The following is a 16,369-nucleotide window of genomic DNA, read 5'->3' on the forward strand; positions in this document are numbered from 1 at the left end:
GGGGGCAGGGGGGGCAGAGTTGGGGTGGGGATTTTGGGGAAGGTGTTCGAATGGGGGCAGGGAAGAGGAGGGGCCTCAGGGAAGGGGTGGAGTAGGGGCGGGGCCAAGGGTGGCACGGGGGAGGTGTCAGTAATGCAGCCCTTAGGCCAATGTACTAGTCCTCATGTGGCCCTCCTGGTCATTTGAGTTTGAGACCCCTGGTCTAGGTAAACCCAGGGAGTTATTTTAACACAGTGTGCCAGTGTGTTTCCCTGAGATGGGAATGGGGTTTTAGGAAGAAGACAGCAAGGGAAATGTATTGACTGAGGTGCAAGTCAGATACCAGCTTAGGCCTTATCTACCGTGGTAACTTGACCTAAGTTAAACTACACTTCAGTTACATGAATAATGTAACTGAGGCTGACGCAGCTTAGGTCGACTTACCAAGGTAGCTACACAGTGCTGTGTCAATGGGAGACGCCTTCCATCTACTTTTAGGGTTGCCAGGCATCCGGTTTTAGACCACAACACCTGGTCAAAAAGGGGTTCTGGCAGTTCTGGTCAATCCTGCCGACTGGGCCGTTAAAAGTCCAGTCAGCAGTGTTGCAGGTTTAAGGCAGGCGAGTCCCTAACTGTCCTGGCACTGCGCTGCGCCCTAGAAGCAGCCAGCAGGTCCAGCTCCCAGGCAGGGGGGCCATGGGGCTCTGTGTGCTGCCTCTGCCCGAGCACCGGCTCCACACTCTCATTGGCCAGGAACTGTAGCCAATGGGAGCTGGCGGGGGGCGCCTGCAGGCAGCACTCAGAGCCTGCTGCCCCACCCCCAACCTAGGCGACGGACCTGCTGGCCACTTCTGGGGTGCAGCGTGGTGCCAGGACAAGCAGCGAGCCTGCCTTAGCCCTGATGCATCGCTGACCAGGAGCTGCCTGAGGTAAGCCTGCACCCCAACCCCGAGCCCCTACACTGAGCCCCCCAAACCCAGAACCCCTGCGTCAGCCCAAACCCCTCATCCCCAGGCTCAGCCTAGAGCCTGCACCCCCAGCTGGAGTCCCCCCACCTCAATTCCGCATCCCATCCCAGAGCCAGCATGCCCCATTTAGAGCCCTCACCCTCACCCCCTCCCACTCCCTAACCCCAGCCCAGTGAACATGAGAGAGGATGGGGGACAGTGAGCCACCGAGAGAGGGGTAATGTAGTGAGTGGGGGGCAGGGCAAGGGTATTTGGTTTTGTGCGGTTAGAAAGTTGGCAACCCTACCTACTTCCCTTACTCTTCTCGGGGAGCTGGAGTACTAGAATCGATGGGCTAATTAGCTAAGCCATCGATGAGTGGGTCTTCACCAGACCTACTAAATCGATGCCACTGCATTGATCGCAACAGCGTTGATCTACCGGTAAGTGGTCATCACCTTAGGCATGATGGAGCCTCATAACCATCTTTGAGCCATGGTGTAAGGTGGTGTAGCCCTTGTGCCTGGAGTACTTACCCTCCTTGCAGAGGTGGAGACAATAAGGAAAGCTGTATTTAGAAATAAGATTTTCTAAAGAAGCTAATCTAGGAAGCTCAAAAATGGGGAGGGGAGGAAAGAGGAGGAATTAGTACAAGATTTAAATCCCAAGAGGAAGGACACTGCTTGGCTGGGGGAAAAAGCATTAGTCAAGCCTTTAGAAATCTGGAGACTGGAGTGGAGGGAAAATTGGTCTGCCTCTGACATACTGCTAATAGCGGAAACGGCTGCCAGGTGAACCTTAAGAAATGCACCCAACAGACCAGACCTTGGGTTGCAAGATGCAGTAAGTAGCCCAGATGTGCAAAAACCCATTTTGGAATGGAGGCATAACCTTGCCATTGGTCCAGATGCAAAATCTTTTAATTTTTGTTTGAAAGAGGAGCTCTTCCTAAACATGAGCATGATGGACTGCAATCTAAGAACAGGTGTGGTCCACGCTAATTAACCAGGCTGTCGTCCATGCTGTGAGATGTAGCATCTCGGGATTCGGGTACAGTATTCTACACTGAGACAAGCAGTCTGGAGACAGAGACAAGCAGGTTAGGGTGGTTACCTAGAGAGGTCCAGGAATTTGTGTACCAGAGTTGGCATGGTCACAGGTTAGGAAAAAATCAAAGCAGACAGTCACTGATTCTAATGACCTTGGGATCACAGGCGCAGGGGAGAGACAGGTCCCACTTCAGAAGAAATGTATCAGAAAGAGGTATTGCCTCTTTCTGCTCTGGTGCAGCAGAGTTGGCGCTTGGTATTTTGCCTTGATGTGAAATGGTATAGTTTTTGTGTGGCCCCATCTGAGAAAATTTTCTGACCACTGATGTATTTAGAGACCATTCATACAGATTCTTCATCTTGCTGCTCAACAAGGCTGCTTGCACATTTTCTTCCAACAGATATATGCCTACCAGATGGATCTGATGCTTTGTATACCACATCTAGTTTCTTTGCTCTACTTAATGACGGAGAACCTGGCTGTGATGTTGCTCATTATTAACCAATATCAATTTCCCTAAGGACCCATCACATTGGCCTGAAAACAATGGCGACGGCACTTGGATTCTTGACTTCCATCGGGGAGGAAGTAGAGGGGTCAGTGGCGAATGTGGATATGAGAGCAGAAGGGATGGACTGTATACCCTACAAGATATTTTTCCTGGCCCCAACCAGGAAAGCTGTTGTAGGACTTCAGGAGAGATCACAAGTTTCCTCTAAAAACAGCAAGGAGTCCTTGTGGCACCTTAGAGACTAACAAATTTATTTGGGCATAAGCTTTCGTGAGATATAACCCACTTCATCAGATGCAATCATATGAAGTGGGTTATATCCCACAAAAGCTTATGCCCAAATAAATTTGTTAATCTCTAAGGTGCCACACGGACTCCTCATTGTTTTTACTGATACAGACTAACACGGCTACCCCTCTGAAGTTTCCTCTGTAAACTGCATGGTTAGACTGTGGTGTTCTGTGACCCAGTAGTGCAGGGGTCTCACATGAAAGTGAGCTTGAGCCATCACGTATGCTAAAGAGGCCACAGGGCTCATAAGGCTCAAATGAACTGTGTCAGCTGGTTTGGTTGGGCACTGAGTGTGATCAGGGCTTGCTAGATCTTGAGGAACCTGTCCTCAGAGGAAAGCTCTGGCATGGATTGAATCCAGGAATTCCCCAATTCAGATCAATTGGTTGGACTGTGAATTTCTCATGGATTATTTGAGATACCAGAGAACAGGTTGCAAGTGTATTCAAAATGCCAGTTCTTGCTGTGGTTTTGTGTTTACTAGTTAATCGTCCAGGTGCTGGTATACATAAACACCCCTTCATCTGAGATGAGCGGTCACCACTGCTAGACATAAATAACCAGGGACTTATGGACAGGCCGAAAGAGAAAATTTTGAACTGGATAGCCGATTCCCATGTAGAACACCTCAGGTATTTGATGTGCCTCTTCCTGATGAAACATGAAGATATCTAGAATCACGTACCCTGTCTCCTTTAAATCAAGGGTTATGTACCAGTCTCCATGGGATAGGGATGAGATATGCTCTTTCCCAAGATGGGTATCCTGAACTTGAAGGTATGTGTGTACTTGTTCAGGTTCCTTTGTACTAGGATGGATCTAAAATTACCTGCCTTCTTGGACATCAGGCAATATGGATTGTATTCATTCCCTCGATATTCCAGTGGGATTTTATTCTCCCATTGCAAGGAGGGATACCAGTTCATATAAGACGACTCCCTCATGAGACTGGTCCCAAAAGAGGAAGGAAGGAGATGATGGTGAGGGGACTAAGTGCAGAACTGGACAGACTGCCAAGATGGCAGACTGGTATCCAATACCCAATGACCAAAAGTAAGGGAGTAGCAATCACTACAGGAGGAGGAGGCGGCAAGTTCCAAAGAGAGGAGATAGGGTACAGATATCTGAAGAAGTGCTGTTAGAGTGGTATTTCTCTCTTGAAAGTACCCTCAAATCCACGGTTTTGAGGCAGATGCTACATGGTGCAAAGGGGTCTGAGGAGAAATCCCGGTACTGTGTTACTAGAATTTCTCAGTATTTGGTTTGGCAGGTGGCTGGTATCGTCTTTGGTGCTACACATCTTGAGGATAAGCTGGGATCTATCTCTGGTCACAGAAATCATGGCATGAGAACCTCCTTTGGAAGAAACTATTACACTGGAAGACACCTAGTGAATGAGCTATGGCTCTAGTTGTCTTGATCTTTCTTAGGATCTAATCTATGTGTCACTCAATAGGCAGTTTCTCTTTAAGGGAAGATCCTTGATTTTACTTAGGCTATGGCAATAGCCCTGAATATCTAAGCTAGGACTCTCTCTCTCCCCTGCCCCAGAGATCTCCATTTTCCTGGCACTTGTATCTGTAGCATAATATGCTGCCCTCAAAGAATGCAAAGCCAACATTCAGCCCTCACTTAACCAGGATTCTGGCTGCTGCTTTTTGTTCTTTGGGGAGAAAGTCCAAAATGGGGTTCATTGTATCCCATATGACGTACCCCTACCCCGCCATTATGGGTTGGTAATTCACCACTTGAAGCCCAGAGATTCCCAACAGGACCTTCATCCAAAAGGATCCTTTGGTACTCATGTGGGCTGAATGAGAAGCTCTAGCTCCTCAACATCTTTCCTGAGCAGCAGACACTACCAGGGAGTTGGTAAGCAAGTGCTGCTGCAGAAACTGGTGACCTTTGGAGGGGATAGGGTACATGCTATCTACTTTCTTTACAACAGGTGGAACAGGAGACAGATGAGAGCCATATCCTTGACTATGTTCAACAGACCACAATTGGTAAGTTTGGCAGTTATCACCTTGTAAAATGTCAAATAAGGAATGTTTCTGGCATTGTGATCCCTGTTGATAACTGAAGCATACAAGCCATCATCCCTAAAAGTTTCAGGAACTGTTTGTACTTGTCAGTGGGGACATGACTGTTCCAATCTGATTGTCTAGGGAAGTGGCATCTGCAGTATTCCCAATAAAGGACTTATCTGGTTCCTGTGAATCATCGCCACCCCAATCAACTGGTCCATCTTATGATCTTGAGTATTAGGGAGTGGTAGTGGGATAGATGCCGAAGACCTGGTGTTGATCGCATTACCAGTGATAGCATAAGTGCTGGTGATAGCCATCATTGCTGGAGTTGTATACTGTAGTGGCCTGGAAAGTGGAAATATTGCTTCATTTAACTAAGTCTTCACTGAATCCTGCATGGGGGCCACATTATTAACTGAAGCAAGCCTCGTATAAAGTCTTTTCAGGACCCCTATGCCTGAGGGGAAGTGAATGGTCGAGTCCCAGTGCTGAGGTTGCCAAAAAACTCTGATTCAAAAGGTGCTCTATGCCAACCCCAGAGTGGAATAAACCCAGTCATGGGGCTAGCTGAAGATTTTGGGCTGGATGGGGAATAATGCATTGGAGAAGCTAGGATTCTAACTGGTGGCCCAGAGCTCCGACGGGCAAGTATTGATACCATTCAAGGAGTCTTCAGCAGCAATAGTCCTCAGGGTATAGGCACGAATGTACCTGGTGCTGGAAATGGCCTTGCTGTTCTGGCTGATGCTAGAGGTTGTTCTTTTGCACACACACTCTCACTGGAGACCAGGACAGAAGGTACCATTTGTTCTTTCTATGCCCATCCTCCTCGATGATATGCTTTCTCTTTCCTTTTACATTGGTGGCACTCCTTTTCCACTGCACAGATGGTCTATACCTGAGCCTGGAGCAGAAGTCTGTCTGAGCAGGAGGAGGGGTTCTGTATAGTTGGTGCCACGAGCAGCATAACCAGCTGAGATTACTGAATGCCTGATGTGCAGGAGGAAGCCTCCTGTGTTGGTACCAGCTTAGGCTTGATGGCTATGGCTGCAGCCACCGAGGCTGGAGGGATCCTGTGTCATGCCCTTTAATGGTGGGTGGTTCTGGAGCTGGGGAAATAGTGTTCTTGGGTGCCACAGGCAAGGACCTCGGCACTGAATCTGGTTCTGTCAGGTCTAAGTGCCAAAACAGGGTCCTATGTTGCATTTGGTTGAAGGCTTTAGGCAACCAGGTGGGTCTCCAGCCTGAGATCTACCCCTGTGGGTTCCAGAAGTGAAAGTGCCACTTATCACACACACTGAGATGTGTCGCCTATGCACAGATGGCAATGTACATGCATATCAGATTGTGGTCTGTCAAAAGGCACGCCTTTTGAAACCCCATTTTGGAATCAGGGCCAGGCACATTTGCCCTTCCTTGGGAGAGCCTTATGGCTCAGAGGTAAAAGCTCAGGAGGCATACTTAAAATTATTTTGAGCTTTTTAATTAGACTAACTCTCCTTATTAGCTATTTACCAAAGTTGTCTCAGTCAACCTGGACACCAGAGAAGGGCCACTCTCACTACTGGTGGTTATGAAGAAGGAGCAGAGGCAGCTAGAGGGTGCATTCTGTTTGACAGAGACTAGGGCAGCTGATGTCAGTGCTGCCAGAAGGCACTTGTATACTAACCCGCAGACATTGTTTTGAACAAGGTGCTGCATACTTGTCACCACTGCATACTTGTCACCACCACAAGTGGAAATATATAAAGGCCCACAAAGAGGAACCATAATGTTTGCAAAATTATGACCAGTGGAACTGCTAAAACAGTGAACCAGATAACCTAATCCAGAAATGCTGCCACCCAGTCTCTTCTCTTCACAAGACGACATCCTGGCATTATTCTACTCACCACTGCCAGAAAAATAAATTACTGCAACAAGATCATACCCTAGACAATTGCATTTTGTATAAGCTTCTCAACTCAAAGAAGGCTGGTGGGATTTTGTTGACGCTTAAAAGCCAGCTATAGACACATCACCACTCACAGATGATCTTTCTCCCCAAACAGGTTTCAAATGTGTTTTACGTCCCATAAGAACGTACATCTCTCTAGAGGTTTCACATACATAGGTCTCCTCACCATTCTGAATAAAATAAGTGCTGTTTAACTGTTGCAGAAATGTGTACCTACCTGCTTTCCATCCACTTCAATATCTGCTACATAATTTTCAAACACTGTGGGAACATAAACTTCAGGGAACTGGTCTTTGCTAAATACAATCAGCAGACAGGTCTTTCCACAGGCACCATCACCCACTATAACCAGCTTTTTCCGAATGGCTGCCATAGCTAGGGGGAAAAAAAAAAAAAAAAAAGGACTTGACAAATATAACAGAAATAATCATCTATTATATAATACAAAATGCTAGAAACTGAATAACTGATTATCTCTATGTCCCCAATCAGCAAGAACTTTGAAAACTGGTACACTCGTTCCTTAAGACTGGTGTGTATGTCATCAGTTTTGACCAATTCACCATCCTCTGAAAACCTCACAACCCTAAGGACACTTGCCCCATCCTGCAGCATAGGACCATATGGACTTGGAGGAGGGAGAAACAGAACCAGATGTGAAGTGGGGAATCAGGTATCTAGGTCAGATCATTGTTAGAACACAAGTGGATACATTTCTAATGTAGAAAGTCGCTGGAAAACTAAGGAAAATGTTTGGAAGCCTACTGAATCCAGAGGAACAAGATAATTCTCCTGGGACATCTGGTACCCAAGAATACATGTGATTGTCTGTTTCCCATAGTAAATCACAGAGTAAAAGGGGAGGTGAGACCAATAGTCTGATGCCGTAGTGCTTAGTAGTTCTTTGTGTGTCATGTAGACTCAAGACAGGAACCTATCAAGACCGGGGAAGCAAAAGAGTGCAAGTAGTATCCTCTGGCTCCTTTCTGAATCGTTTGCTTTCTCAGAGAAAGTTCCTCTTCGGTAATGCCAATCAATGTCTACACAAATATTCTGTTAAACTGATGGCCAAAGCTGTAAACTTGCCATCCTGAGCCAACAGAATATGTATTTTAACTATAAAGGTACCAGAGGCTTTCCACTCCTTCCTGACATCCAGTGCCACCCACATAGACTGAGTACTTCAGAGAGATGCAGGAAGAGAACTGATGGAATTATCTCAGTGCGTTGGACAGGTTCCTAACGCAGTACACTCCATGAATATGCTACATGGGCTCTTGAAAGCCATCATCTTCCCCTACAGCCAGTTCCAAGGACACGCACTCCTGTAGTAGCAAGAGAACCTGAGATATTTAAGCCCTTGTATTAGAGGGCTGCTATGAGGAAGGCCCTGATTACAGAATCTGGCAAGAACAAGGCTGATATTGCAAACACACACATTCCTAAGAAATGCTAAACACACACACATACATTCCCAAAGGGTGGTACCAGAACACCCCATACCAAGAATGGTACAAACACATTCCCTAAAGATAACAGGAACACACTGACCCCTTTTAAAAGATAAGGTCAGAATGAACATACGTAATAGAAATGTTTTGACCTAACCAACATGTATAAGGTAATGGGTGATAAAGAGCCACGTCAGGGGACAGTAACTATGTCAGAGGCAGTACTAACTTGTTTGTATTAGGGTATAAAGATGCATCTCAGAGAGAATATCTTTGTCCACCCAAAGGGGAATAAAAAGTCCAACCATTCACTGAGCTGCATCCATTATCATGGGCATACATGTCTTACTAGCCTCATAGTCTGCCAGGTGCTATTACGTGCTTCGCTGACAATAAACCTGGCTGGGCGCCTCTGCACTTTAACGGATCTTGTGATCATTGGACAGCTCACCTGAGGTCTGCTGTGACGGCTGTTTGCACAGAGCTGGAACAGCTACAGGAAGAACACATACACGCAGCCAAACATCTAACACTGGTGCCCCTGAATATTGATCTGGTAAGTAAGCAAGCTGTCCTGTGTAGGAATTGCGATCTAACATGACAGAAAACCACAATAAAGCAAATTTTTTATCCACTTTAACTAAAAGTTTTAAATAAAAAGGTAATAACTTCTTTTTGGCACAGGAGACCTTGAGTGAACCACCCAATGATCACAAGATTCGTTAAGGTGTGAAGGCGCCTGGCCAGGTGTATGTTTACTGCCAAAGATTTAAAGAAATTCAAACCACTGAATCAGAAGTTCTCACTGGCTAACTGCTTGGAAACAGAGCTTTTTGAAGTATGACGAACAGTGGCCTCTTCTACAGGTGCAGAGAAGATATTCCTTTATTCCAGTTTATTCAACTAGTTCAGTTCAATGACTACTAGCATGTTCACTTGTGAGATACCAATTGGGAGTTGAAAAAGCAGGAAAGCTTATTTTCTTTTTCTAATCTATGCATAAACATGAGGCAGGAGAGGACGTAATCTATGAATTTGAAAAACTTGAAAGACAGATGACCAGAAACAATGAGTACAATTCACATTACATTAACAACTACATTTAATATTTCCTTAGTTTTAACTGCAAAACATGTTTTAATAAATGTACATAAATAAAACTACCTTAAATGTGCTGGATACTTTATTAACTAAGGCCAACAAATCCTGAAGCACAACATCCAGAATGATGGGCTTGCACTTTGAGGGGTTTAACAGCAACTGGGATAGAACATTCTGTGAAAAATATTCTACACATGTAGAATTAAAAAAAGACTTCTTTTCTGGGGCTTTATGTGGAACATATGCATTTCTTAGAAAAGATTCTCTTCAGCAATGGAGCATAACTGGCACTTACTATTTTTTTCCCATTTTATAATGAATCACTCTCCGTCTCCCCTCTGCAATTACGCAGGGTTCTTTTAAAATAAGCTAGCTTGGCAGCTTCAGCTACTGGAGAGGAAACCCACACCAGGCTCACCCTGCACAGCATGAATCAGATGATTAGTTTCCATGGAAGGGATTCAACGATGACATTTCCTTAACTCAGACCAAGGTTTTTAGAAGTTATCACACAAGCTTTAAGACACAGTTTACTCCCTAAAGTCACAGTAGGATACAACAAAGTGGCTCCTGTTAGCTGAAAGTTAGCATAACAATATCTCTGCTCAGCCAGAGGGTATTTCTTGTGGTGCACAGAGCCATTCCCGAGACAATGTCTACTCAAAACATGCTTGTAAAAAAAAGCTAAAAAACTGACATTTCCCATTCTAAATGTATGTTTCACAAAAGTGTGCATTTCCTTTTCCCCGCCATTCCCCTAATTCAGTTTCCAGATGAGCCATGTTTTAGGTCTGTCGTTAACATGCAAGTTTCAAGATTCTGCAAAGACTGCGGACAATTTCTGAACCCTCTGGCGACACCTTTGGATTGGATTTGTTAGCTATACCTGTAATATAGCTGAGGCATTAAAGCTGATCCTGGAGAGTCAATTGTGGGAATGGACTTCCACTATGGCATGGATAGCACTAATGGATTTCAATTCCTAATGGCAGTCAACCCACATGCAAAATGGGGACAGAGAGCCTCCCCAGCCAGGCAATAGGATAAAACTGTGTTGTTTGCTAACAAATGACAGAAAGGTGGTGCTGCACTTAATGGTACCCCAGAGAACAGGGATCTCTCACCCACCTACAGCCAGGTGATGGGATATGAGTACCCCTGGTCTTTGCTCTTTGTGCAGACAACGCACAGGCATTAGGAGGAACCTGTTTGTATATTAAAATTGGAAGCCACTCATCTGTAAAAAATATTTTTTCAGCCCTTACTAGCATTGGTCCAGCTCCTGTTGCTTCCACACTGCCAATGTCAGTTTCTCTAGCAGTGATGGCATTAGTACAGCACCCATATAAGGATCCTTGGCAGTGGACACATCCTCTGACCATTTTGTGATAGATATGATGAACAAAGGCATATCTTTGAGACTACTGCATCCACATTATAGAGGTTATATGCATTTTTGTGAGCCAGACCTTGGAAGCCTGAAACCTTGAAAGATTATTGTACTGAGACATACCAGTCATCATGGGCCCACAGAATATCCATAGACCTTTCAATCAATAAATGATATCTGCACGTGTGTGTTCCTGGCTCACTGGCTGGGTTTCCTGCAGAATCTGGAATCACAATGGGGTGATTCACAGAAAATACCAATACCCGCTATACAGACACCCACCATCTGAAGCTTGGCCTCCCTGTTCCTCCTCCACCAAAGGGGTATTGACTTGTTTTACCTGCTTTAAGAAGCCTGGGAAACAAAGGCTCCACAACCGTATAAAGTGTCAGCATGAGCTGACTGCAGCACCTCCGATTTGATTAAAAACTCCAAAATGAACCTGTAAACCAAGGAGGAGACAAACCCTGTTCAAAGGGTCTGAAGGGCTCAAGGTAAGCTCAGTATGTGTTTAGACCTTGGATTGTTTTAGAATAGGACAAAAAACATCAGAGATAATCTAAAACAAATGTACCCCCGAGCTACAAACACCTCAGGAAGGGAGGCTGCTCGTAACTCTGAAATATTTGTAACTCTGAACAAACAATTATGGTTGTTCTTTCAAAAGTTAACTGACTTAAGACAGCTTTGAAACTACAAAGCAGAAAAAAATGCTGATTCCCTTTTATTTATTTATTTTTCTAGTAGTTTGCATTTAACATATACTATACTTCCTGCCTTTTTTTTTTTTAAATCTCTGCTGCTGCCTGATTCCATAATTCAAATTCCAAATGGGGTGTGTGGTTGACTAGTCAGTACACAACTCTGATGTTCTACTGTACTCTGCTTTGTGAAGATGCCCAGTTCATTAGTAAACAACTGTTCCTGGAGAAAGAGTGAAACTGCATGTGTTGAGCTAGGCCAGAACTGCTGGGAATTCCAGGAGGACTGCAGCTTAAATCCTTGGCCTGGGTGAAAAAAATCTGTGTCCCTGGTGAGTGACAGGTGACAGCCAGAGGCTTGAAACCAAAGGGGGTCTCTCTTGAGCAAACCATGGAGTGGGTCAGAGAGACATAGGGTTAGAAGCGACTGCAAACGTCATCTAGTCTAATCCCTTGCTAAGATGCAGGATTTGTCATGTCTAAAGATCAGAGATGCAGTTACCCCAAAACTGTGACATTTACCTGTAGGTGGAACAGACAGTACTACTCAGACTTAAGGTTGCCCAACATTTCCCATTATAAGACCATGGTTTTAGTTGCTTGTAACTTTGCCATATTTTAATCTTTTAGGATGAAGTTCTTCCACACCAGCTGTCTGCCTCAGATTGATTTTTGGGGAAAATTTCAGCAAAAGATTTCAGCTCTTTCTAAAATCATTGGTGAAAAAAAAATCACCAAAAAAATTCTGACAACATTTTGTTGAGAAGCTTTGGAACAAGGACTTGGTATTTTGCTTGTGGGGGAGTGCCAGTGTACCTTTTGGCTACATTATAAACCTTTGAAAAATCTGAGGTCCCACCTACTTGGAGACTTTTGTTAGAGTTGGGCAGCTAAATTCTCCCAAGATTTCATGGAGCATGCTCCATCTCAGGCATGCAGGGGCCCAGCAGGACTTTCCCTGCAATTGCTCTTCCCAGCTCCTGCACTCTGCTGGATGCCAAAACTGAGAGCAAGGAGACTGCTTTTTCTGTGCTCTCAAAGCTCTCTCTACAGGCTCCCAAGCAGCATGGAGCAGGAAGTGATCTCACTCAGATATAGAGAGGACAAGCATGGTGGGGCAGGGGGAGTGACAGGTGGGGGGAAAGACTGAATGACGAGCCCAGGGACGGGAGACGAACTAGAAGCATAGGGGAAGAGTTGAGAGGAAAACTGGAAAAGGCTGGAGGAAAGGGGGGGGTGGGGAATGAAGGATCTGTGACCATTACAGCACACTTCCTTCCAGAACCTAGAATAGAGATTCATGAGCCTCACCCTTCCTCTGCTGTCAGCAAATATATGTGAAACCCACTGGCAAAGCATGAGTCTCATCCCCCTCTGATGCTTGTTTAGTCATCCTCTGAACAAAGAACCCTGAGACATTGAGACCCCAAGGTCACAATGCCAAGAGCAGAGAGCTAGGCCCAGCCCCCAGGACAGGAGCCACCTCTGTATGGGGTGGCCTGGCTTTCCAGCTCCTGCCCCCCTCACCACGGTTGACTTGATTTCTAGCCCCATCAACGGGCCAGGGCAGGCTTGCTCTCCTGTCTCTTCACAAACTTCTGGTGTTAAAGATGGAGTAACTGTCTGATGGCAAGTAACATACACTGATGGGCACCAAGTGAACCTGTAGCCAGCTAAGGGAAAGGCCCATTGTCTTTAGAGTAAGAAGACAGTCTACAATAACAGAAATATCCACCATCTAAGATATAGGATTTGGCTGGGCCCAGACAGAGAAACCTTTCTACCTGGCTAAGTAACATCTCTTGGAGACTTCTGTGATATTAAGAATGGTTTGCATGGCTTCAGAATAGGAACCAAGCCATGAGATGAAGCACATTCAGGTTGGGATGCCAGACTATGCCATTCTGCTGGGTCAAGAGAACAGGGAAGAACCTATTGCTTATAGGTGACGGGGATGACATCTGTAGGAAAACTGTCAACCAGAACTGTCTGAGCCATTTGGGGGGAGATGAAGATGACTCATGCCCTATCCAACTGCATCTTCCATAGAACCCGAGGTAATAGGGGGATAGGAGGGACGGCATAGCTGAACTGATCTGTGCAAAGTAGCACAAAAGCATGCCCTTGTAGTCAGGGTGGATTGATTGAAACTGTCAAGTGGAAAACCTTGATTTAAACAATCTATTGTAGTCAACTTCTCCATTTTGTACTTGTACTTTTCTAAAGAAAGGTAAGAATATAAGAATGGCCCTACTGAGTCAGACCAAAGGTCCATCTAGCCCAGTATCCTATGTTCTGACAGTGGCTAGTGCTAGGTGTCCCAAGGGGAATGAACAGAACAGGTAATGAAGTGATCCATCCCCTGTCCCTCATTCCCAGCTTCTGGCAAGCAGAGGCTAGGGACACCATTCCTGCCCATCCTGGCTAATAAACATTGATAGACCTATCTTCCAGAATTTATCTAGTTCTGTTTTGAAGGTTCACACTCATTGGTCGATATAACTATTAAAACATGTTGCTTCACAACTCAACAGAACCTTTACACTTCGATACATTTTTTTCTGCCTACAAAGCTACACTATAACTATACACATTTATTTAAACAGTTATATAGCTTAATATTTTCAGATTCCTATTAACTGTATATTTTTAGTACATTAGAAAATGGTGAATGATATCTTATTTGCTAGTTAACTATTTGCTCGTGATTCGTGTCAAGCTAAATTCAGGTTGCCATTCTAATGCAAACACACACACACACACACACACACGACAAAAAATTTTTATTAAAACAAAACAACCTTAAATGTTTTGGATACATAAACTTCTCTTATCAAAACAATATTTCACATTTACAGCTACATGATTTAACCACCACCACACTCAGATAGCAAGAGTCCGTTCTGCCGAATGTCCATGGCCACCTTGTATGGCTTTATTCCAGGCAACTAAAAGCTCCACAGGGTTATTACTGATCTGGTACAGCCAAGTTAATCACGGATGGCCGTGTGGCTGCCACCAGTCCATGACCAGGCAATGTCCCTTCCTGACCTCAACCCTGATCTTCAGGGTTCGATGTGTGTGGGACTCTCTCTCTGATGCGGGTTATATTACTAAAAAGTGCCAACCGGTGGTGATCGATGAGGACTTAATCCTCTCAAGGTCCGTTTTCAGTAATTCATCCCGATTAAAATCAAACCACTTTATGCCCAGTACTCACTGCTGGCAAGGCATATGAAATGCCTCCAGCCTCCTGATGTCTTGTTAAAGCAATATCTATGTTTCTGGTCTATATAAGAGGACTGGAAGTATACAGGTTTGATAAATCTGTACTTTTGTATACAATTTCATTTTCTTTTGCCCTCCACATTCTCTGGAGATCCTTCATGGCTGAGGCTCAGCCTTGGCTGTCTGTGCTCATTTGATGGCAATTTAATAAGTGATTTATTAAACAGAAGGATTAACTATAGTCAGTGAATTAAACTGATTATTTCAGACCAGCCAGGGAAAGTTTTCAAATATGCCTAAATGAAAGTGACTGGAGCATAAGCTCTTACTCACCTAAGTCTCTTGAAAATGAGCCAGTCTCCTAAATTACTTGGGTAGTCCTTCAGACTTATAAAATTGGTAAGATTTCATCCTCTCCCTCCTCGTTTTTATTCACAGACTGGAAGAGAGAAAAGTTTTCTTGCTTTTTCAATCCTAAATTGATTTTCCAAGTTAGTCCAAATGGAGAATTTTCTCTATACCTGCAGAAGAGACAACTACAGTCAAAAGCTGGTTTATCACTTCAATAACTCTAGCTCCAGGGGCTTTAGCTAGTGACTTCCAACTGTTCAGTAGTGTCAATTTCTTTAAAACGTCAGCAGCACACATGTAATGCTTGAATGGTTCATCCCCAGCCCTGAAATTTAATATGGTTGGCATAGTATGGATGATTATTAGATGTTCATGTCAAAGCATCATCTTCTTCAGCACTTAGACATCTACCCTGGTACTTTAGGTTGAGAATATTGGCAAGAAAATGCAGTTAAGTGCTTGATCCATCCACTTATTTATTGCCTGTAATTTAATTTTGTCATTGAGTATTCTTTATTGCTGTTGGACATCAATATAGAAGCAATCTTTCTGCCGTTTGTCCAAGACCATGGAAATATGTTTCAGTATATTCAGTGTACCTTCTCCAATTCCCTTTAGTCTGATGTTGACTATTTTGGCTGTGACAGTTTCATCTGTTTTGTCATAATTTGCTTCACAAATTGTCATCAGGAAAGGCCAGTTCTTAACAAATAGCTCAAAATAGTCAACCACTGAATTCCATCCTACAATTTGGAGGAGAATTCATTTGGATGCACCTGCTCTCTTCAGTGAGGCTGAAACAAAGTGGTTGTTATGGAAGTATTTTGCAATTTCACCATTTTCCTTTATTCCGAAAGTTGTACTTAGGCCCTTGTTTAAAAGATGCCTCAAACGAGCACTGCACCCATATATTGCAAGTTGCAGGATTCGAGACAAAAGCTATGCACTTGATAATTGAATTTTTGTTCAGTTTGTTACAGCTTTTACTGCTACTTCTTTTAAATATTCTGCTGCATGGGCATCTTCTGATATTTCAATTGTTTCTGAAAGACAGACAACTCCATCTTCTGTTGTTACCAGTGCATAGTACTGGATCACTGTATGCACATTAATGAATTTCCTGGCAGGGTAGACAAGATAAATTATTTTTTTTTTTAAACTGATTTTTTTGATAAAATGCTTTGAGGAAAAAACGTATCTAGTTTTAATTAAGATACATTATAGCTCAAAGATATCTCATCATGCAATAGGGATTATAAATTCTAAATCTATAGTATGAGACAATATATTCATGTAATGTTTAAGAAAAAGTTTTGTAAATGAGTTCCAATAATTCATGGATTAGGGACCCAATCTTATGGAGTTTCAGGGGCTTCGGTATA

At 44.0% G+C, this 16,369-nt stretch overlaps 1 protein-coding gene across 6 annotated transcripts in view; it reads right to left on the minus strand.

The window, feature by feature from the left end:
* Window positions 1–16,369, minus strand: part of RHOA (ras homolog family member A) — an 84,555-nt gene that overhangs the window by 13,953 nt on the left and 54,233 nt on the right. For 3 of the 6 annotated variants that reach the window (XM_030571285.1, XM_030571288.1, XM_030571284.1), the window contains exon 2: window positions 6,983–7,140. In XM_030571285.1, the coding sequence (XP_030427145.1) occupies window positions 6,983–7,138 (156 nt within the window). In that variant the 5' untranslated portion in view covers window positions 7,139–7,140. Of the gene's footprint in view, window positions 1–6,982; window positions 7,141–14,969; window positions 15,158–16,369 lie in introns of all 6 variants that reach the window. The other 3 variants (XM_030571286.1, XM_030571287.1, XM_030571289.1) reach the window with 2 other exon arrangements.

Source organism: Gopherus evgoodei, chromosome 7 (assembly GCF_007399415.2).
Source record: "Gopherus evgoodei ecotype Sinaloan lineage chromosome 7, rGopEvg1_v1.p, whole genome shotgun sequence".
Classification (NCBI taxonomy): Eukaryota; Metazoa; Chordata; order Testudines; family Testudinidae; genus Gopherus; species Gopherus evgoodei.